Raw genomic sequence first — 24,374 nt, forward strand, 5'->3', positions numbered from 1 at the left:
TGAAGCATGTTTAGGGGTTTCTGAAAGTTTACGATGTGTCAAACTGACTGTGCAGGAACAGCTTCAGTGGCCTGTGCTTGCGCCAGATGGGGAGTTTCCCACTTGGTACAAGATTTGTATGTGTAGAAAGAAGGTGTGACTTAATACACAAGCATCAATTTGTTCAAAATATTTTCTTTATTATGATTCTGGTCATTTATAGTTGATTCTGAATGATAAATCTAGGGTTCTATGCGCAGAATAATAATAAAATTCATGAGTTTAGGAGAATTGTTGGAGATTAAATATTTTGTTTCTTTGCTTAAATAATTGCATTAGTCAGTAATCAATATCTTCAGATACCATTGTAGTGCCACTGTGATTATTAGAACTAGTAGGCTAATTTCAGCCATTAGAATGCTCTCATTTTGTGTTGTAGGGTCTTACTCTAAACCTTACAATACTACACAATGAGACAGCTAATACATCTATTGTGTTTCTTATTTTCCTGTGTTTTATTTTCTCATGCTTTGCACAATCCAGTTTTAAATAACCTTCATCTCTCTTTGGAGACTTTAATAAGTGAGTTGAGTTAGTTAGAAAACATTTCTTAATATCCAGCCAGAAATTCTTAATACTCCTTGGGACTGTTCACCCTCGGTTAGGAACATTTTGTTACTTATGTCTTTTCATCTACTTAATGGATATGATTGTAATTAGATTGTATTGCTTTATTGAAAAGTTTTCCCTATTGACTTACCTGGTTGTCTACAGGTGCAAAACTTACACCTTACCCAGGAAATGGAAGTCTGTATGCCAAAACTAGTAAAAGACCACTTCTGTACTTACAAAAATAAAAAAAAACAAGGAGGGAGCACATTGGTACATGTATAGCTGTACCATTATGTGTAAAACAGATACGTATACCTTGATGAATGAGTACGCCCAATTCATAAAACCCAAATTGAGGTCATTATGTATAAATATCCTTTGGGTACATTTGTACATTATCTTATATTTACGTGGGTTTTTAAGACTCCCTCTGCTGGATAATTACTTAAGCATTTCCTGCATTGAAACTAAATGATCTTCAAGCAGTTTAATAACTCTGAAGACTTTGAATTAAAATTTATCTTCTTAGGATTTTTATATTATCTTCTTCAAATTTATCTTCTTAGGATTTAGTACAAAAGGCTAAGTTTTACTCTACTTATGCTGCAGAAATAGGTATGTTTTCCATGCATTTTCTGTATAGAACAATTCATTTTTGAGGGGAAAGAGGAGAAAAAAATTACACATTTTAATCCCCAGATCTCCTCACTATACCAGTGTGGGTGATACTTTCTGTGCATAGAAATTTTCACTGAAGTAACAGATGTAAATTTCTATTTATCTCTAACAAAGTGAAAATCTGGAAAAGATGGGATCATAAACCTTATTTTCACTGGCAGGGAAAAATAGTTTGTAATTTGAGCTTTGGTGCTCCTTGAATGGTCAAGTCTCTTCTAAACATATTAGGGACTCTAGTTTGCAAGTCATAAACCAGAGTATTTTGTCATTTGTATTAGCCATGTACTAGAAGTAAATAATTTAAATGTGGACTTACAAAAATTTTTGGGGCCACAGTTACAAAAACTGTTGCACTGAAAGTTCTATATTATCATTTGGAAGTACTTGTTCACGTGCAAGGTGGAGGGAGGCAGTTGAATCGTCAGTTTTGGTAATCTGGTATGCTGAGTCCTAGCAGAGTTGCAAACTAGATGATAATCTATATGTGGGGATATTTATTGTTGATAAAGAACTGTACAGACAATCTCATCATTACATTTAAAAGGGGAAAAGAAAAAGAACTTTCATAATCTTGGTACAGAACCTGTGTTAAAGAACATGACTTTATTTTTTTTTCTTGTTTGGTCTTCTTTTTTTTCCAAGCGATTGCAACAGCAATCGGAACTCCATTGCCTCGTTCACCAGCATTTGCAGCAGTCAGTGCAGTTCGTATTTTCACAGTGATGAAATGGATTCAGGTATGTTTAGAAAAGTCAGCTATGAATCTGTCATCCGTTCCTTTTATTCAGGTTTGGGGGGTTTATTTTCCTTTTTTTTTTTTTATTTTATTTGCCTGTCAGTTTTGTTGGTTTTGTTTTAAAAAGTGCATCCTCCATGGTAATAGAAATGTTTCATTTTGCTTCTACCTAGTTAGTGCGGCACTGAGTCCTTCTGTGACAGAGGGTCAACATTCCAGCATTTCTCTGAATAGACTGAATTAGTTAGAGCTCTTAGAGTCATTGCTTTTAATCACTTTAATGCTTTGACCTTGACAGTGATTTATATTGCACAGAGTAAGGATCATTTTAGGTGAGCGTGAACACTCTCTCAGCTTGTGTCAGCCCCCAGACGGCAGGATATGGCTGTGTATGTTTGTAGGAAGGAATGTGAGACCAGATAGAAGCGCATTCTTGTTTATGCCATGACAAATTGAATTTAAATAAATGCAGCTGCTGATAGGAATGAGATGGAATTTAACAGCATGGAGTACAAGGTCATATACTTAAGGACTAATAGTCTAATAGTAAAAAAATGTTTGCTCTAAGTTGGGGGTTTATAATTTGGGAATGATTTAGGAAAAGAAAGAACTGGGCATATTAGTTAAGTATGAGCCACCAGTGAGACCTGGCCTTAAAGGAGGCAAGTTTTATTACTGGTTTTACCAGGAGAGGTATTTTCAGTTGGGACATGCAAGTATTAATGACATGCAAGGTATCTGACATACCTTCTGAATAATGCAGTTCTAGGCAGCTATGTTCCGGAAATACTTGTAGAGCTGAGCAGATAGAGAGGAAAGGATGAAGGCATGAAGAGCTGTTAATAAAAGAGAAGACCAACTCTTTTGGTCTGTATGTCCAACTTATATGCACTTGTGCAGTATCAAGCTGAAGTACTGAGCTGCCAAAAAGAATATGTTTGTGCTAGCTAACTGCAGATACAGTGTTCAAGTTGATAAAAACTGCTGCTCAGTGAAACTCCCGCTCTTCTGATGACTTAATTTTCTCCTATTTCCCAAGCTAACCTGGTTGACTCCAGATCAGGGCCCTTTGACACCATGCTCCATCTGTTGCAATTAAGATCCTGTGAAGGTTTATAAGGCTTATAACTACTGCCTGTAAGGGCATCTAAAGGAGATTAAAGAAAAAAAAACAACAAACCCAAGGAAAGAAAAGTGCTATTTAAGTGCTTCACTGACATGAGAAAAATGAGTCTAGATTGACCATGAATAAATTTGGATTATAAATTATCAAGTGGCTACTTCTTATCTGTCACTGCAGCAGCAAGGAGAAAAAACAGTTCTAAGCTCAATTTTTCACAGCTTTTGAAGGAGTTCAGGTTGCATCACCCATTGTCTGAGAGAGCAAGTGAGTGACAGCAGTGACCAGGAGAGTCTTTCTCCTTCGTATTCTCTTTAAGAAATGATGTTGTATATACTACTAAAAGCTTCATATCAAATACAGGATTTGGATGCTGTATTTTTTTTTTTTTAATTACTAAAATCTCAGAACTATTTAATCACTAAGAAGATAAAGATTGTGAATTGTCTGTAGAAATTTATTTAAATTTTTATCCCTATAAATATTTTATGGTGACTGCATTTCAGTGACTCTGTGGTCTGCTGTATTGGATTCACAGTACTTAGCCATTTAGTCTGGTGTTCAGGATGTTTTCCAGCATAGAAGTATTGTGTGCTGTGGTCACAGATTGGTGGAGATTTGAAGGAACCTCTTGAAATTATCCAGTCCAATAGCCCCCTCAAGCAGGGTCATATAGAGTAGGTTGTCTAGTACCATGTCCAGTTGGGTTTTGAATGTGGTCCATTCTCTAAGAGCTATTTCTATAATATCAAGTGACTACTATGCAAAATGCATGGAGAGAACAGTAACTATAATCCTGAAAGCCTAAGCATCACTATGTGTGCAAAGCAGATTATCTAAACCACAAAGAGTTTGGAAAATATGCTGAAACTTCTAAACAATTTTCCACTTCAAAATATTTTTCAGGTGATGAACTTCCCATAAGCGTTCGAATCTCCCATGATAAACAGGACAAGCTCCATAGCTGTTTGGAGCATCTTTTTGGTCAAGTATGAGATTATTTTTCTTGGCTTAAATGCTAATGTCCATATTTGAACTAAGATGTCTTTAGCAAATACTTCTTTTTCTTTTTACTCTTGCTTTCCACTGTTTACTGGGATGGTATGTATTTACTCATTCTCCTTCAGTTTTCTGTAAATAGTTCAAAACTGCAGATTAAACAGGTCCTTAGGTTTAGTCTAACATTCCCTAGCTTGTTGCTTTAACTGGAGCTATTAGGTAACAAAGAATCCAAAGATGCTCTTCTGTAGTCTGCATTTCTTAAAAAAACATTTCTAATTGTTGCTATAAAAAACATCTTTCTCACAGAACATTGATCCCAACAGGTGGATTCAATTGTCAATCTTCTGAAAGGACCAGCTGTGATGAGGGCCTTTGAGCAGACAAAATACTTCACACCAGGTCGAGGCCTCCAAGGTAACATTTAATTCTATCTATGAGAATCAAAAGGTAGCTTGAAGGGTACATGGATATGGCTATGTACTCATTGAGCTGGGTGTTAAGGAAGTGATTTTGCTTAATCTTGGCCTATTCTGCAGTAATTGATTGTTGAAATTCTTGTTAAATAGGTCTTAGTTGGAAACTAGCTTCTTATACTTTTGTTGCACAACATATGAAAAAACTACAGGTTTGTTTGAACATGAACTTTAGTTAGATTCTGAGGTGACTATGGAATTACACAGGTTTTTGAAGCAAAAAGGTTTTATATATTGCAGGTGTTTTCTTTAAATTTTTGTCTCAACTACTGAAGCCATTTCTGGTCTATTTCATTACTAGTGTCAGTTTTTTATTATTCTCTGTAGGTATATTGTGAAGTTGACTTATAAGTAATTTGCAAATGTAAATTTTTATTCATAGTAATATTTCTGCCAAATATGTTTATGTGTTACTAATTGCTTAAAAAAAAATCCTGTAATTTCAGGTACCCCTCTCACACTCACGTAATTGCAAAATTTGAAATGTATAAATAGGTATCTGGTGGTAAGATTGTGATGAAAAATGCAAAGGACTTTTCAGTGAACTTAGTTTTCTTTGGTTTTGGTTGGGTTTTGTTCTTCAGTGTTTCGGTGGGTTTTTTTTTGTTGTTTGGTTTGTTGGTTTCTTTTAATATGTATAATAGGTTTGATCATTATTTTATTGATCTTGCATGTGTGTTTTTGGCAAAGAAAACTAATTTTAGATAGCGAGAGAGTGCATCTTTGGCTTTTATAAACCACCAAAGTCCCACTGAAGTCAACAGAGCAGAATTACTTTATCTCAATTATCTGGTTTTACAAATCCTGAAGTACTTCCTCCTCACTGAATTTGTATGGAAGATCACATACCCTCCTCTTTTTCTTGATTCTCTCTTTATTTTTTTCTCTCTCTCTTATTAATTTATTCTCTGATTAAATTAGTTTTGCTACTGAAAGGCTCTTTCTATCTTGCATACCTGGTTCAGAAGTACCATGTTTGGGAATGCTCCTTTTGAGTAAGTAGGGAGCTTAGATGACTGTAGACCTATCACAGTAGTTTTAACTAGAGTTAAATAAGTTGACAACTACTTGAGCTGTGAAAATATTTAAGAAAAAAATGTCTTACTGTGGCTTTCTCAGGAGGGTTCAGCAGAAAAATATTATTTTTGTCCTTGTTTAGAGTTTCAGCAGGAAGTAGAACCAAAGCTTAACTGTCCAAAGAGGCTACGACTCCACATCAAGCAAGACCCTTGGAACCTGCCCAGCAGCGTCCGGAGTCTTGCCCAGAATATCAGAAAATTTGTTGAAGGTTAGTAAGAGCAATGTGACCATAAATAAACACTTCATTAACGATAGAAAGCCTGGGGAAGGGGAAAGATACAACTGCTTCATGTTGCTGCTCGGCAAACTTTGCTGAACACAGTGTAGTCTATGGGGAACATCTGAATTTCAGGACTTTTTTGTGTTCTTAATAGCAAAGTTAGTGGAGTATATATCAGCTGTCTCATGCTCACCCTGTTGGCTTTGGATACCAAAGAGAAAATTGTCTCTTCTGACAAGTGAAAACCAATGTAGCATGTGCTATATTATTTCAGTTGCTGCTAGTGTGGTGGGCTTAACTGGTTTGTCACAGAACTTCATGGGGTTGATTTACCAAAATGGGCTTTCCTTGAGATTAAACTCACTTTCTTGTACTGTCTTGACTGGAAGATGAAGACTCTACAGGACAGCTTTTGTCATATCTTATCTGTCACTGATATGGAATCATTATCCTCCTAAGATCATGCTCTATTCTGTCATGAAGCCAAACCTCTTGCACTGTTTTCGCTTGCTCCATCACAATTGGTCCTATCACTCCCCCTCCCTCCTAAATATTGCCTAGTAGTCTGCTCCTCTTCACCACCAAGTGACAATGTGATCTGGGTTTTTCTATTCTCTCTCCTGGCTTGATAATAAAGTAACTGGGGTTTCATCTCCAGAAAATCTTGCCTGTAGCTTCTGCTTTATTTCCTGTGCTGTTTGATAGAGAAACAGAAATAATGAGCAAAATTATTTTTATAAAACTATTTTCACTAGGACTCTACATGGGAAGAAAAACTTGTGTCATGTCTAGCTTTAAATGATCTGTGTGTATGTGTAGTTGCTTTTGTTTTGTTCGCTAGTTTTCATGGTGTCCCATGGAGAAACTGCTGAATTTCAGATCTGGAAAAGAACTTTGTGATAGCTTCAGTAAGATAAACCTCCACAAACCAACTGTCCAAAGCAAACAAACTTCTCCTTCTCTGACTTTTGGTGTTTCTCATTTCAGATACAATCATATTTTAAGACCCTGGGTTAGAAAATTATAAAAACAACCACAAAAAAACTCCTGCTTTTTGAGTCAATCGGAGTGGGTTGACACTCAAATACTAAGAATTCTTCTTTTAGTTTCATGGTGGCTGTCACTAAGTGAAAAATGAATAAATATTTTCAGGTCCTTTTTAATATGGGTCTATCTTCAGCCTAAATGAAATTATATTCAAGTGTTAATCATGGTTTCTTTCCCAGTTCAGGAGGAATAGAAATGTGTCTTTAACAGTCATTGCCCTTCTTGCAAAGGCAAGCCTAGCAGGCTGGTTTCACATAACTTCTTTGCCCGTAAATAGAATAGACTTAACCCATTTCAATATTGGTCATATACCCTTAATATTGAGCTGAGGTTATTCGGATAAATTTGGGTTGAAATCTACAACAGAATATTGTGGTATTGTGGGAGAGTTCAAGAAGGTCCAAATGGCTTGCTGCCTCTGTAAAATACAAAACTCCAATTTTTATAATATGTCTCTAATGTAATGGTGGTATTTATCGGAAGGAATCTTGATGTTCACAGAACAGTAATAGTATAGGCATTATCTAGTATTTTTGAAATTAGGATTAAAAAGGTTTTCTCTGTTAATAAATGACAGTAATTAAGTTTATTGCAACTGTCATGCTTGTCAATGGTGCATGATTCAGAGAGCTAAATAGTAAAAGGCATTAGTCTTGTGCTGTTCAAGGACAGCACAAGCTTTGTCTTACTGTCTTTCATCACTGTCTAAGAAGTTGTCTGCCAGTTTTACATATTCTTGGCTCTCCCATTCCATCTATAGCATCTGAGCTTTTGTCAGAGATTTCTGTCTTCTGTGCCATTTCCATAACCAAATACATGGGTTTACATGTAAAATTACCATCTTAGGTTGTTTATTCTCCATTAGTCTTTACAGCTCTCTACTCTCTTGTTGTTTTTTGTTTTTATTTGATTCCTATTCCACACCACCCCCCCAAACTGATATCAGTAATACTTGGTCCTGAGAGGTACTCTGGAGAATCGTGTTCCGCATCTTCATTGAAATTTTAATTGGCCTTTTGGACCAAGGAGTTGGTGTGAGGTAGTGGATACCTGAAAGCCTTGCTATTTGTGCCTTATGATTTCCCTGGCACAAATAGCTTAAATGGGAGAAGTAAAAGAATGGAAATGAATAATTGCTTCTCAAGCATTAGTTTCCAAGACATGTCTGGACAGGTATATGAATTCAGTGTTGAAAAGATTCAGGGCAGAAATGTGTCCCTCAGTCAGTTTTGATAGACTGCTGTGATTTGAAAAGGCTTTGGCCTGTATAGATTATATATATTTTACAATTTATATTTTAATATATAAATTTATATATTATATATATAAATGTATAATATATAACAGATAAAATTTATATTTTAATATACAAGTTTCTATATTAAATTTGTACCCTGGATAAATTAAACTTGAGATACAACCACCAGCTGGATCTAGCTGAAATCAGACGAGCATGAAGTAAGGTTTGGTGCAGGAGAGAGCAGTAGTTAGGGGAGGAATTCAGTGGTCACCAAACAGAGAAAGAATGTAAGTACAGGATTCTGGATGTACACGAGATATGTAACATGAGAATCAGAAAGTACTAGAGGAAAAGCTGAAGAATGAATTGAATAGCAACCTGGAGAACATGAAAGATGTTTGGAAAGAAAGGGACCCTTCAGAAGGAAAGTGTTACCAAAACTGGCTGTAACAACAGAAGGGTATAAGTGAACAAAAAGGAGGAGAAATTTCTGTAGTTGCTTCTTCCTAAAGAATAAAAGGTAAGATTTGGTGTCAAAAGAGTTTTTTTTTTTTACAGCAAGTCAGATTTCTAGTCAGCTAATCACATAACTGCATGAGGAAGGGCAGTATTTTGCTCGCACAGTAATTTTAAACAGGAAATAACTGTGCAATTGAGAAAATTCACATCTATTTTAACTTAAAAGTGAGGAGTGAAGCACCCTTTCAGTGATTACAGGTATAAAAAATATATTTCAACTTAAATCATAAAACATGCAGTGCAAATCTCAGTCCTATTTTGGAAATACTTTCAGATGCATAAAACAAAATAAAATTAAATGTAGCCTTTACTGGCAGAGGATTAGAATAGCAGAATAACATGATTAAAAAAACAAACAAACAAACCCAAAAGAATGTTTAGGACTAAAAGAAATTGAAGGCATCTTAAATTACAAATCATATAACCTAAAATGAAATTGTTAGGTAGCTATTCCTTTCCCATGTAGCAAGAAGGGGTGAAAATTTCCATTGTATTTTGAATTTGTTGAAAAGCAAATAACTGACATCCAACCCCAGGTAAATCTCTACTTACACAAATAACCTAAAAATACTGTTTTGCCTGTGGGTATATTTTGAAATGGAGAAGACTTACTGCAATGATAAAGAAGAGCTACAGTGTTCTGTAATTTTCCCATAAGCAGGAAGTCATTATTTATAGATACCTCAAATGCCTTTGAATTTAGAGGTCCAACAAATCTGATGTAAATCAAACTGCAGGTTATAGCCTCAGTGTATCTAAATTCTTCAGAGAAAAGCTGTATTTCTCTATAGAAATTAGTATTTTCAGTTACTAAGCTACGTTCAGACTCCAAGATGCCATATTATAAATCTCTGTAAGTGGGGTTTTGTGTTTGTTTGGTTTTGCGTTTTCCCCAAAAGACAGAAGGCTAAGGAAAGACCCATCTCCCAGCAATTTTTAAGAATAACCAGTAATTTAAGGTGTTTTGATGCTTGTATTTGAGATACCGAGGGCATGCTTTTCAGAAGCATAGGCACTGCCAGTTCTTTTCAGAATGTGTGTATAGCATGGATGAAGATTAGGCTTGAAGAGTTTTCTTCTGTTTTTAAGCATACTCACCTTTGGGAAAGATTCTGGCTTTTCATAGATACGCTCAAGTACACACAGAATTCAGACTGTACTGTTGATACTGTCAGCTCCAATGTCAGTTCCATCACCTGATTTGTAGTCAAATTTCAAACAATTCAGGTTTCAGGCTTATTATAAGGTTGTTTTTAGTAGGGGGCATCATATAACAAAATTTTCCTATGTCCATATACCCTATAGCAGCTCTACTGGCCCACTGAGAAGGGCTTGAAATAGGGCTGCACGGAAAATTGGGTGTGTAAAATAAAGTTTGGAAAGATGCAAAAGGATGTGAAGTAGCAGAGTATTCCTTCAGGCGGTTACTGTAGGACAGCTGATGTGCTGGATGTTTGACATTCTCTAAGGTTATGGCAGGTCTTTAATCTGCCAGTTCCTTGTTGTGGTGGTTTTAACTCATTTAGATTTGTGCTCTGTCTTGTATGTGGTAGAGGGGAAGAATCATTTCCTTCAGCCTTCGTACTTTAAGCCCCTAAAAATGAAAGTAAAAGCAAAAATAATTAAAAAAAAAGAAAGTAAAGAGGTATAAAACCAAATTTTTGTCAGTGTAAATTAAGACTTTTTTTTAAAAAAAGATTAAGTGAAAAGAAATGAAGCAAAATAAAATCCTGAAGGCTGAGAATAAAGTGAAGTGGTGGTTGATTTTTTTCCTGGATGCATTGGTATATATTGAAATGAGGATAATGGAAAGGAGAGGGAAAACAAAAAAGGAAAGAATTGGGGTAGTGTGGGAATCAATTTTAAGAGTGGAATTCTTCATATATGGACTTCCACTGGCTAGCTGCATGGGCTCTGAGGTAATAGCTGCCTCTTCGTGCATTTGATTATTGTCAATTTTATTAAATCATGTAAAATTAAGTGAGGCTGAGACTCATTACTGTTTTGTAGGTATAAATCCGGGTTGCCTATGCAGGAAGTTGGACTTAAGGCTGGTATGAAATTATTATTGTGAAAACACTTTTAACCATGACTTCAATCCTCAATGTTACTTTTTTTTTTTCTTTAAGAGGTGAAGGCACGAATCCTTTTGGCCCTTCTTGAATATACAGGTAATTTTGCTTTTTTGGGAATGGGGGAAGTGGGGAATGGTTTGAGGTTTGCGGTTTTCTGCTTTTGGACAGAATACTGTGTTTAGTGAAAGAGCAAAAATCTGAGATGCGATAACCTGATAATCAACAACTTTACCCTTATGTTTACAGTGAGGATTCCTGAAGAATACAGCAATTCCAAAGATATTTCTACCAAATATTGCACATTCTTTTAGTTTTTTAATGCAAAAATACCTTCCCTGGTCATTTACTGTGGATCTTGGCAGATGAAGTAACTACTATCACTGAGCTTGTGCACACTGCTTCTGCTGTCTTTCTTCTGTTGTGCTTTTTCCTATTTGCTATCTTTTTTCTTTTCTATCTCCATCTCTCTATCTTCATGCTTACCTTACTATTGTAACTCAAACCTTTCTTTTTTTTTTTTTTTTTGAGAATATATATTTTTTAAGTCTCTCCTTTTTGGAAGGGGTCTGATTATTCTGTATATTATTCTAGCATCACCCCAAAAAAGCATACAGGTTCAAATACACAAAATTGTCACGTTTGTCTGCAAAATAAATACCAGTAAATCAGTATTTAAAGAAAAATACTTATGGCAGCAGATTCTCTACTGTTTGCAGGTGCATAAGTGTTCAACTAACCAGTCACATTTGACTGTAAAAGGCTGTCAGATTTCTTCCTAATATCATAAAAGTTCTTAATAATTTCTCAGGTGTTCTAAAATAAGAAATGACCTAAGAAAATACCTCGGACTTCATTTTTTCTTTTAAAGTAATTTTCCCTGTTTACATGGTTTTATAAGACTGTAAATTCTGTTATTTATTTTCTATAATAATCCTTTTGTAAAAAGAGCCCAAAGTGCTCTTGTATGCAGTATCTGATGTTCAAGTAGTATTAAATGAGGTGCCGGAGACACAAGAGGGCTGCTTCAGAAGCAGGAAGAACAGGAAGGCACTGAAAGTCAGCTGCTGTTAGACAAATAGGGATAAAATTGAGCAAAGTGAGGAGAGAAAATGTGTGTTGGGCTCAAATCCCTGAGCACTGCTGTGACATTGGAAAGTTTTTGACCATGGAGAAGCCAGTGGGGTTTTTGAAGCTGGAGATGGGTGGAGGTTTCAAAGATGCAAATTCTGTCGTTAGTGGATTCTGCACAACTTCAGAGGTTGAAGAGAGGGGTTAATTTTCAATAATCAAAACAGAAAGCAGTGAGTCGTAGTGCAGAAGCAGTAGTGGTTAGAGAGTTTATGGCAAATATTCTTGAATTTCTGAGAGGCTGGCAAATGAGATCAAAATGATAATAAAAGAGTGGTCACTGTTATCAATAGTAGAGGAAAAGATTGAAGATCTCAGGAGGAAAACAGACAGAATGGAGTTGCTTTGAGAAACAGTTGAGTCCAAGAAAAGCATATTTTTAAAATCAGTATTAGTTTTGTGAGTACAGAATTATGTCTGCTGACTTGCCCAGTCATATAAAGTCTTGCCAGCTCCTTGGAGAAGGCAGCAAAGGAACCAAGCCTCCTAGAGGCAGAGGAATCACAAAGTGAGGGCAAAGATTTTAGGTTTTGGAAAGACCTCAATATCACCTTATCTTCTCTTGCTCTGAGAAAGATTAAGTCTACCTGTACCATTTCTGATTGATGCTTGCCTAACAGCTCCTAATGATAAAAATACTTGAAGACCTTCAGGAAAGAGGGGAAGAAGGAAGTACTGAATATTTATCACCACAATTCTGTGCTTTATTGAGAACATGTTTTCCTTTCTAACTCTTTTGACCTTTAGCTAATGTAATGCCTGTGCCCTCCAGAATAAATTGGTAGGTTAGCTAGTCTGTATATTAAATCAGCTGCTAATGATTCCATAGACTTCTACTTAGGGACCTGTCCTGGACTTTCCTGACACCATAAATCTCTGCTGCTTCCTGGGTATGTGATGCTGCTCTGTGCTTATTTTATAGGTTTCACATTCATATATACATTATGTTTGGACTGATTGTGGTTCTGGTAGCAACACTACTGTATGCCTTGTTTCCAGTTTAGAGCAGGCAGTCTTCATCTGCCCTACTCAGCTGGTAGCTGTGGAGTTGACCGGGTGATTCAGTCATATTAAGAGCTTCTGACTAGCCTTGCTTTCCTCTGAAAAGTAAATGGTTTTGTGCCCAGCTGGTTTTCACATTGCAGCAAAGAGATCCGACTCACATCTGTCATCTTGTAACATCCAAAGTACATAGTATCAATGGCATATACATTAACAACTAGAAAATAAACACACATTGTTTATGGAGAACTATTTTAAATTCCAGTTTTTAAATGGATTTCTGTGTAATTTTAGAATTGTAAAATAATCCTTTAATGTGGAAAATGGTAGTTTTGGTCATGGAGTGCTATTTACTGGGAATAACATTAGGCTGTAAACTTGTAATTTACTTTACATTAAAAAGACTTGTTTTTTCAAAAAAGAAAAGAATTCCAGCCCAGTTCCTTTGCTGTTAATTAATTTTATGCTCCATTTTTGCTTTTCCTCTTTTGGCTTTTACCCATAACAGATAGTGAGATACAACTGAGACGAGACATGGTCTTCTGCCAGAGCCTAGTAGCCACAGTCTGTGCTTTTTCAGAGCAGCTAATGGTGGCCTTAAATCAGATGTTTGATAACAACAAAGAATATGAAATGGAGACGCTGGAGGCCAGCAGAAGGTGGTTGGAACAAATAGCGAGTGCAGGTCTTCTCCTTCATTTCCAGTCCCTGCTTTCACCTAACCTGGTAAGAGCCCTCGTGTGACATGCTTGGTCACAGCCCGTGTTTGTTCCCTGAACCAGGGGCATGGTTAAACAGTCTTAGTTATAAATGTGATTTTCAGTGTCCTTAGTGCTTAGCTTGTTGCTTAATTAGCTGCTATTTGGAAAAAAAAAAAGTGATTTAGATAATTACAGATATGGGAAATGTTTTGTTTGTGATATGGGAAATATGTTTTCCATTAAGATATTATTATGTTTGTTTTGTTAGCAGAGAGTTTACCCTTGACTTCCCACTGTTACTGTAGTTGTTCCCTAGGAGGCAATGTAGTATTAGGTGATAACAAGAACATCAGTTTGTAATAAGCAGAAATGCAAGATAAATAAAACACCTGGTTTGGATAATTTCATCACTCCCTCACCCAAAACCCAACAGGTCTGTAGTAGCTGAAGAACTAAATATGCTTGTCTGTTTTGCTTCTGTCATGGGGCAAATTCCCATAGCCTGTCAGAGGGATTGGAAGTCTGCTATTTCTTTACAAGGCTTGGGGAAGAGCCATGGCTTAAGAAACAGTTAAAACAGGGGCATGGCTTTGTAGCCCTTTAATCCCTGGTTATCTAAAGTGCTTCTTCAGCTATTTAAGCTCTTCTCACACTAGACAAGTTCCTGCTAACCTCAAGAACTGTGAAGCAGTCTGTATGGTCTGCTCTGTGGCAGTCTTCTCAACCTCTGGAGTTGCTCACTGCAAACAACTGATTTCATACATTATAATATATAGAAATCCGTGCAGATAACAGATGATGTTCCTTAGTGCCAGAGGTCTTCCTTCCTTGCCTTGTTATATTGTCAGCAAATTGCTGACCTGATAAACTTTAATATCAGAAGAGAATAAAAATACAGGTATTTCCAAAATAAAGTTATTTCTAAATCATAAAGTTTTTCAGTCTGTGGCATTTGTGGAGAGCATTGACTTGAGCTAGTGTGAGCAACTCACAGGTAGTTCAGGTATATACGTGGGTTTGTGTGGGACAGGGTATGTCAGGACGAGATGTGCAGATTAAAAACAGATCAAGTCAGTACCTGAAAGAAACAGGAGGGTTCTTTATCTACATGAGGAGTATGTGAAGAACGAATGGCCAGGGGAGCCTGGGCTCATGTCTTTGGTCCTGAGTGCTGTTAGCACCATAGAGCAGCAACACGTACTGGTTCTCAGAGTTCAAGAGTAAATTTAAGTGGTTCCTGTCTTAGTTTTTTCCATGTGCTTAGTTGTCATCACAAAATAACTGTTGTCTTTACAGAACTGAATACTTATGCATTTTTCTTTTGAGTTTGTAGATATTTTCTTTGTTGTGAAAATGCATGCTATCGAGCTGTCTTTATGTAATCGGATGTAATACCAGCAGTATGCATTATTGAATTGGAAATAGAATTTAATTTAGTCCAACTTTTCTTAGCCAGGGGAAAAGTATTTAAAGGCAACTTTTTCAATACCTTCTCAGCACTATTTTGCTTACAAATGATCCGTGTTACTTTAGACAAAGGTATTTGAAGGAAATTGTACTCATTATGGCCATAGTTCAGGAAAGAATGAGCAGTTGTGTAAAGATTTCCCATGTCACTGAATGGTTTTCAGGCTATTCTGCTGATAAAACTGCTCTCTCCACAGAGACTTCATGAATTGAACCAGGAGTCAAAATATTTCTAGCAGATTTGCTTTTTCATAAATACAAGGAGGAATGCTATTTCTGTCTATTGATCCGGAAAAATCATGTGGGATTTTTTTGTCTCTCTGTAATTCAGCAAGCTATAGTTTATTCTCGTTTTATATGCAGTTAGTTTGTTAGTCTTTGCCTTCCTCCTTTTCGAGTTCTTAGAGGAGGAAAACTGCATGCCTCAGATTTCCATTTGGCTCCTGCAAGCTTCGGGTGCTAGGGGAGAGCTGTATGAAGAACAGTGTTGCTTCAAGTGATTATTGACTTCTGCTGTAATTGCTCCACATATTTGACTCAAGATAACTGTACTTGCAGATTAGTATTTTCCTTTTCAAAAGTTCAGTGAAGTGTCCTGAGAAATTAGTAATTTACTTCTGGAAGCTTTTTTTTTTTTTTTTTTGTTATTCTGGATTTCTCCATTTAGCTCAGGAGTGCACAGTGAACCACATGTGCAAATCAGAATATTGGCATATCTGCATACTTGGTTTGCATCTAAAGTTTTGTAGGTAAAGGTGCAAGTCACCGTGAGCTGTAGTCATTCTGAGCTACTGGTTCAGTTACTGGTGCTTAGAGTGGACACAATGAACTCTCATCTGTTGTTCATAAATGAAATGCTAATGGTATGGATTTTTTTTTAAAGAAAATTGTGAAAAGGAAGAATTTTTTTTTGCATTTCCCGTTAATTTACAAGCTAGACCTGCTGTCAAGACAAGGGGTTGAAATCTGGTGTCTTATGTAAAGAATAATTGCAGGATTGTTTGATTATAAAAGCCATGAGAAGTAATGGTAGATATATATTGCCTATTAATTTAGTATGTGAAATGATAACATTCATTTTAATGATCTTGGACTAGTAATACATGAATAAAATACCAGTAGAAACAAAGATAATTACAATTTCTAGGAGTGTAGTAGTGAAAAGTTGTGCAACATTTTGTAATTACTTTTATGTCCTGCTCTCATTGTTTCCGGTAGGGAAAACATCTGGCTGAAATGACCATTTCACTTTTGCCTTTTTTAGGCTGATGAGCAAGCCATGCTAGAAGATACACTGGTTGCGCTGTTTGACTTGGAAAAAGTTACTTTTTATTTCAGACAGTCAGAGCCAGAACCCCTAGTTGCAAGTGAGTACCTATAATTAATATCTGGTCTTTATAGTTCAGAAACATTTTCTGTATTTGTAACATTTTACTCTTGGAACATTACCTTCCCACAGGGAATATTATGTGATTTGGGATTATGGAGAATTATTAAATCTGTAGTGCTCCTAATATTCCTAGATGTCCTGAAATACAACTAACATCAGTGACAATGCAGAATCGATATCTGGTAATGTCAGTGACCTTGGGGGTCAAAACTGTTTGCTTAACTGAATTTCCCATTTGGGAGTATGTGACTGCATCAGGAAAGTCCCTGGAAGATCTAGTTGTTATTGAAGAGTTATGTGCAAAATAAGCTTGAAGGTCTTAAAAGAGAAGTGCCATTAAGCTGATGTGGAGAAGCGTAAAAACCATTTTGTTTTCTCATCTGAAAGACAAAGTAGATCTTGGAAGAGTTCCTTGAAAGGAGATGGCAAACAGCATTAGGATAGCTTTGAATTATGCAAGTAACTTCCGCTTGGAAAACATGGTGGTGCAGACGATCAGGGTCCTGAACCCTGTCTCACAATGTTTGTGCGGCTCACAGGAAGTGTGTCTTTGCATTCTTCTGTTTATACCCTTCACTTGTTTTCTGCCACTCCTTTATTAATATGTTTTCAGCCAGTAGAGATTTTCCTGCGGTGAACTTTGTTTAGTGAGCAGAAAGCCCTCATTTTTCCCTGAGTCTTGTAACTCCCCTGGGAAGGGAGGAAAGCATGTCTGCTTCACATCAAGCTTTTCCAAAGCAATTCCCTTGCCGCATTGAGACCACACATGAGAGAACTTCTGCAGTAACCAAAACCAGAACACACGAAGCTCCTCCACAGTGCTGCCTGTGCTCTAAGGAATTCAGTAGTGCAGAGCTGGTAGTCAGGTTGGAATTAGCGTATACAGGACCATATATATTTCTGTATAATTCAAGTAAGAACCATGTGTTTGTTTTCAAAAGAAACCCTGCCAAGCCAGGTAATAGAATGGAACCAGAGTTACAGGGCCTCTTGATGGGGATTTAACCCTATGCCTATGTTATGAACTATTCTTATTGCTAAATCTTCCAACTGAGGTGTCTGTGCTAAAACAGAGATAAATGAAAGTCTGTGTGTTCTAGGATTGTGATAAATCCCGTCTTTCCTTTTTATTTGTTTCCTTATTTGGTTTATTAATCCTGACTGTGGTTACATAAGACTAGGAACTGGTAAATTAGGGTTTTTTTCCCATTTATGATTCTCCATAATCAATAAAAGAAAATAAAGTCTTATTAGAAAAAATTGTGAGAAATTTGGGTGGGTTTTTTTTTTTTTAATCTTTTCCTTTTAGGTATAAGATAATTTAGGCACACAGTGTAAAAACTTCATAACAATGTTATTAATGCAAATCACTAAATTTTATTGTTATTGCTTTCAGCTTGGAGATCTATGAATGGAAACTTAAACAGGAAATATATACAAAGCTTAAATTGAAATAAACTGACTTCCTCTGAGAGATTCAGCTAAATGGAAAATTTTCATCAGCTTATGCTAAAGCTCATCACATGTTAGTCATCTCGCATAATACACTTAATGTATGCTGGGGAATAACTGTAACAGCAAAATGATTCCTTTAGTTGCCCTGAACTCTACACCAGTTGGTGTGTTATGACATTTAGCTTGTCAAAGTGTAGTGAAATATGCTCTTCCAATTTTATCTATTCTGCCATAGCACATTGGTTTTCTTAGTTGAGTCTTGATTTTTAATAATAATTTAATGAATATGCTGTTAGCTACTGTATATTTACTTGTGGCCTGTTCAACACAAGTCTGAGGAAAATCTGACTGTATATCAAACTATCATGCACCAGAGGAAGACTTGTGAAATATGGATAAAGGTACCCTTGCAGTGATTTCAAACTGTGTGCATAGATGTTTCTTCAGAATTACAGGGAATACAAGTAGCATGTTGCCAACAACATTACTTTCTTAGTACTTTTGCTGTCATTGACAGGCTGGCAAAGATGACAGTCGCTGCTTTTCTGTTTATCTACTTTCTGATAATGGGTAGGCCAGAAGTGACCACAGCAACACTGAGGATAGTGTAAAATACTGCACCTACTAGTTTTGCGTCTGCAGTGATTTTTATCTAACAGCTTCTGGAAAAGGATGTGTCATTGCTTTTAATGAAATAGTAACACTGATTGTATTCTTAGATGTACCGATAACGTACCAAGCAGAAGGAAACCGGCAGACCCTGAAGGTCTACTTCTACCTTGATAGTTACCATTTTGAACAGCTTCCTCAAAGGCTGAAGAATGGAGGGGGATTTAAAATCCACCCAGTACTTTTTTCACAAGGTAATTTGAATTTTAATCCTCCCAGTTCTTTCACATAATATTTAATGCTCTTTAAAACTCTACTTAATCACTCTGATTTAAATTCTTTGTAACTATAAGGGTACAATGCTTATATTTAAATATGTTTTTTAATGTGGGCATTTACTGAGAACTTTGAATTAAAATACGAATTTGCTGAGATTTGTGATTAAAAAATAAAGGCAGGTGTATACATTTATCAGTTTATGCCTGTTATACGATTCCAACACCAGAGTATGACTCTTCTTTCATCAATATTGTTTTTTCTTTGTAGACATTAGTGGGCAATATTTAGACCATGAAACTTGCTTTTAAAACTGTTTTGCATTCAAAATGCTATCATGAACTTTTCCTGTTACTTCAAGTTTAAGGACTAAATTGTTATCCGGTGAGATTTCTGTCTCTTTAGAATGTTATGAAGACTTCAGTAACGTTTTCAGGTTTTTGTAGTTATGACTGCAGATGTTACTGAAGTGATAAATGGTGGTGCGGATGCTCAGAGTTCATAAGTTGCGGTCAGCTTGCATTCGCTGCAGTGTCCTTATAGTCATCAGGAGCATGGAGTTTGATTCACTGAAATCGTGAATGCAAAGTGCTGACTGCCTTGACCTGCCTTTGATTTTGGAAGGAGCTGAAAGTGCTTCAGACCTTACTTCCTGGGTCTGTGTGGAACAGGGAGAAGTCAGCATACAAATTAAGGTTTTGAGGAGGGTTTAGTCTCTGATAGACAAGGAGGATGTAGAAGGAAATAGCAAACAGTAAAATACACAAAGAAGAAATAGCCAAACTTACTGTAAACTCAAGCATATGGTTCGTTAAAAGTAAGATCCATGGAGTCTGTTTTTTTTTAACAAACTAATGTAAAGTCCGACTTCAGTTGATTTCTTTTGAGCAGATTGTTTTCAGTCATAGTGGGAAATGAGAATACGGAGCAGGAGACACGTTTCAGTAAAGGAGACAAAAAGGCTCATGAAAAAGAACAGAAAATAACCTTGGTTCAGATGAAATCCTGGAAACATTTTTTTTTATTTTTTTTTTAGATTTGGGAGGGAATGCAGCATGCTACAGAATTGATTTTGCAGATTTTTTTCCTTTTCTGTTTCCAGAAGCCCCAAATATTTGAGTCTTAGGATAAGCATCTTTGCAGTCAGCTAAAGGAAAAGAGCAAAGATTCTTTCAGATGTTATATCTGCTTAATAATTTTCAGTGTTACAGAATATTTTTTCTTTCTTCCTCAAACAAAATGTTTTTGAGTTTCAACGATCCCCCTCCAAAATGTCCATTATACTCCAAGAATAAGAAATCCTGGGTAAGAAGAAATCCTGGATAAGCGGCGGGTTGTAGTAGTAGGGGACTCTACACTGAAAAGGACAGAAGCACTTGTCTGGCGTCCAGACCCCGTCTCAAGGGAGGTGTGTTGCCTACCGGGGGCACGGATCAGGGATGTGGCAGAGAGGCTGCCTGCTCTAGTAAGTCCCACGAACTATTACCCACTCCTGGTGATACGTGTGGGTGCTAGGGATATAGACAGTAGTAGCCTGGGGACCATAAAGAAGGGAGAGAGCCCTGGGAGAGGTGGTTAGGGGCTCTGGAGCTCAGATGTCTTTTCATCAATTCTCCAGGATACAGGGGAGGACCTAAAAAAAGCTAGGAGGATTGGCCATGTTAATAAGTGGTTAAAAGGGAGGTGTCATAGTCAGGGGTTTGGGCGTCTTGAACACGGGACCCAAGTTTGTAGGCCAGGTCTAGTGGGGGCTGGTGAAGCTGGTCTGATAAAGAAGGGGAAGAGCAGTTTTGGTAGGAGGCTTGCCAGACTGGTCAAGGAGGCTTTAAACTAGATGTGTTGGGGGAGGGGGGCATCATTCCATCCCAACACACCCAGTCAGTTGCCAGCACCTATAATAAATGCCTGGAGCAGTGTAGAGATATCGCAGCTGCTCCAGCCAGTGAGCTGGCTTCATTTGGAGCTCGGCTCAGATGCCTCTATACAAATGCCTGTAGCATGGGGAACAAACAAGAGGAATTAGAGATGTATGCACATCTATGGGGTTATGATATAATAGGCATCACAGAAACATGGTGGGATGGCTCCTGTGACTGGAGTGTTGGAATGGAAGGTTACAGGCTCTTTAGAAAAGACAGGCCTGGCAGGCGGGGAGGGGGAGTTGCCCTTTATGTTAGGGATAGGCTGGAGAGTATGGAACTCTGTCTGGGGACAGGTGAGCAGTTAACAGAGAGTTTGTGGGTCAGGGTTAAAGGGAGAACAGCTATGGGAGACACTACTGGGGGGATCTGTACAGACCACCTGATCAAGGATAACCTGCAGATGAAGCACTCCATAGATAGATAGGAAAAGCCTCACGCTCACAGGCCCTTGTTCTCATGGGTGACTTCAACCACCCTGACATCTGTTGGAAGGACGGTACGGCCCGGCACAAGCAATCCAGGAGGTTCCTCGATTGTGTAGAAAACAACTTCCTTCTGCAAGTAATAGAGGAGCCAACAAGGAGAGGTGCCATGCTTAACCTCGTGCTCACCAACAGGGAAGGGCTCGTTGGAAATGTGACGCTCCAGGGCAGCCTTGGATGCAGCAATCATGAGATGCTCGAATTTGAGATCCTCAGGACAGAGAAGAGCGTGCAGCAAGCTCAGTGCCCTGGACTTCAAAAGAGCAGACTTTGGCCTCTTCAAGAACCTGCTTAGTAAGGTTCCATGGGATATAGCCCTAGAGGGCAGGGGGGGCCAAGACTCATGGTTGATATTCAAGGATCACCTGCTACAAGCTCAGGAGCATTGCATCCCAACCGGAAGGAAGTGCAGCAGGAGGGCCAGGAGACCTCCTTGGATGGATAAGGAGCTCCTGAGGAAAATTCAGAGGAAAAAAGAGGCTTATAAAAGGTGGAAGCAAGGACAGGTGGCATGGGAAGAGTACAGGGATGTTGCCTGGGAAGCTAGGGACCAGGTTAGGAAAGCTAAGGCCCAGTTAGAATTAAACTTAGCTAGAGGTATTAAAGATAACAGGAAGGGATTGTACAAGTACATAGCAAATGAAAGACTAGGGAGAATGTAGGCCCCTCTGGAAGCTCTCAGGAGAACTGGCTACACAGGATTTGGAGAAGGCTGAGGTTCTGAATGACTTCTTTGCCTCGGTCTTCACTGGCAAAGGCTCTGACCACACCACCCAAGTATTGGAAGGCAGATGCAGGGACTGAGAATGAAGACCTTGGGCCCACTGTAGGAGAGGATCTGGTTCGAGACCATCTTAAAAATCTGAACGTGCACAAGTCCATGGGTCCTGATGAAATCCATCTGCGGGTCCTGAAGGAGTTGGTGAATGAAGTTGCAAAGCCACTGGCCATCATATTTGAAAAATCATGGCAGTCAGGTGAAGTTCCCGAAGACTGGAAAAAGGAAAATATAACCCCCATTTTCAAGAAGGGGAAAATGGATGACCCAGGGAATTACAGACCAGTCAATCTCACCTCTGTGCCTGGCAAAATCTTGGAGCAGATTCTGCTGGAAGGCATGCTAAGGCACATGAAAATCAACAAGGTGCTTGGTGACAGCCAGCATGGCTTCACTAAGGGGAAATCCTGCCTGACCAATTTGGTGGCCTTCTATGATGGGGCTACAGAACTGATGGACAGGGGTAGAGCAGTTGATGTCATCTACCTGGACTTGTGTAAAGCATTCGACGCTGTCCTGCATGACATCCTTGTCTGTAAATTGGAGTGACATTAATTTGATGGATGGACCACTCGATGGATAAAGAACTGGCTGGATGGCCACATGCAGAGTTGTGGTCAATGGCTCAATGTCCGGCTGGAGACCAGTAACGAGTGGTGTCCCTCAGGGATCGGTGTTGGGACCAGTCTTGTTCTACATCCTTGTTGGTGACATGGACAGTGGGATTGAGTGCGCCCTCAGCAAGTTTGCTGATGACACCAAGCTGTGTGGTTCGGTTGAAGGAATGCCATCCAGAGGGACCTTGACACGCTTGTGAGGTGGGCTGATGCCAACTTCATGAAGTTTAACCATGCCAAGTGCAAGGTCCTACACCTGTGTGGGAGCAATCCCAGGCACAGCTACAGGTTGGGAAGAGAAGAGATTCAGAGCAGCCCTGTGGAGAAGGACTTGGGGGTGTTGGTTGATGAGAAACTGAACATGAGCCGGCAGTGTGCGCTTACAGCCCAGAAATCCAACCATATCCTGTGCTGCATCAAAAGGAGTGTGACCAGCAGGTCGAAGGAGTTGATCCTGCCCCTCTACTCTGCTCTTGTGAGTCCTCACCTGGAGTATTGTGTGCAGTTCTGGTGTCCTCAACATAAAAAGGACGTGGAACAAGTCCAGAGAATGGCCACGAGGATGATCAGGGCACTGGAGCACCTCCTGTATGAAGACAGGCTGAGGAAGTTGGGGCTGTTCAGCCTGGAGAAGAGAAGGCTGAGTGGAGACCTCATAGCAGCCTTCCCGTATCTAAAGGGGGCCTATAGGGATGCTGGGGAGGGACTCTTCATTAGAGACTGTAGTGACAGGACAAGTGGTAACGGGTTAAAACTTAAACAGGGGAAGTTTAGATTGGCTATAAGGAGGAAATTCTTTCCTGTTAGGGTGGTGAGGCACTGGAATGGGTTTCCCAGGGAGGTTGTGAATGCCCCATCCCTGGCAGTGTTCAAGACCAGGCTGGACGAGGCCTTGGGTGATTTGATTTAGCGTAAGGTGTCCCTGCCCATGGCAGGGGGGTTGGAACTTGATGATCTTAAGATCCTTTCCAACCCTAACTATTCTATGATTCTAAATCCTAGTGTTTAATCAGGGTTCTATTTTTTACTTCTTTTCTGTGAGGCTGAGCTGCCATTGAACTAAGATCCCCATCTTTGACTGAAATTTATTAGCAACAAATGTAGAAATCTGTAAGTTTCTCTGTGAAGTGAATTCTTGCTTCCGAGGCTTAACAGAGCTAAGCTGTTTCCTGCCTAAAAACCAGTGGTTAGTGATATTTTCAAATGGAGTGTTTTGAAAATCATGTTTTTGGAATGCATTATCCAAGAGACACGTCAGTGAACATCAGTCTGTTTCTCTCTGTGTTACTTTATTTTGTGTTGCATAGCTCCATGCCTAAAATTACAACTCTATATGTTTGTAGGAATGACAGTGCAGGCATTTTAAGTTTTAAAATGTTGACCCAGGCCTAAAATTACATATCCATCTACTTGTAAAAAATATTTTGTACAACAGTATGCTTAAGTGTATGCATTCAAAAGGGTCCTGATTTGTAGGCCTCAACATATTCCAAGTATGTTGAGATACCACTCTTGGTGCTCAGATTTCTCTATTTCCTACATTAGCATTGAGATCTCATCAATAAATAAGCTTAATTAAAAACCATTAACAATAAAATTTAATTTAATTTAAATCGCTACTTAGTCTCTTAATAATGTTAGGGTTTTAATTTTTTAAATTTCTCATAGTATACTAGAATAATTCAGACTGCAAGGGACCTCTAGAGGCCTCTAATCCAGGCTCACGTCCCTCAGCCTCTCCTCACAGTGTGTGCTCCAGCCCATGA

The 24,374-nt window shown here is 38.2% G+C and overlaps 1 protein-coding gene across 3 annotated transcripts in view; it reads left to right on the plus strand.

Moving 5' to 3' along the window:
- Positions 1-24,374, plus strand: part of PREX2 (phosphatidylinositol-3,4,5-trisphosphate dependent Rac exchange factor 2) — a 172,921-nt gene that overhangs the window by 105,882 nt on the left and 42,665 nt on the right. For all 3 annotated transcript variants that reach the window (XM_057426105.1, XM_057426103.1, XM_057426104.1), the window contains 8 exons: positions 1,912-2,006; positions 4,032-4,114; positions 4,451-4,541; positions 5,760-5,888; positions 10,836-10,877; positions 13,420-13,637; positions 16,344-16,446; positions 18,644-18,787. In XM_057426105.1, the coding sequence (XP_057282088.1) occupies positions 1,912-2,006; positions 4,032-4,114; positions 4,451-4,541; positions 5,760-5,888; positions 10,836-10,877; positions 13,420-13,637; positions 16,344-16,446; positions 18,644-18,787 (905 nt within the window). The remainder of the gene's footprint in view (positions 1-1,911; positions 2,007-4,031; positions 4,115-4,450; positions 4,542-5,759; positions 5,889-10,835; positions 10,878-13,419; positions 13,638-16,343; positions 16,447-18,643; positions 18,788-24,374) is intronic.

The sequence above is a fragment of the Pezoporus wallicus genome, unplaced genomic scaffold (assembly GCF_028554395.1).
Source record: "Pezoporus wallicus isolate ANWC-B61680 ecotype Strahan unplaced genomic scaffold, APGP_CSIRO_Pwel_v1 contig_4131, whole genome shotgun sequence".
Lineage (NCBI taxonomy): Eukaryota > Metazoa > Chordata > Aves > Psittaciformes > Psittacidae > Pezoporus > Pezoporus wallicus.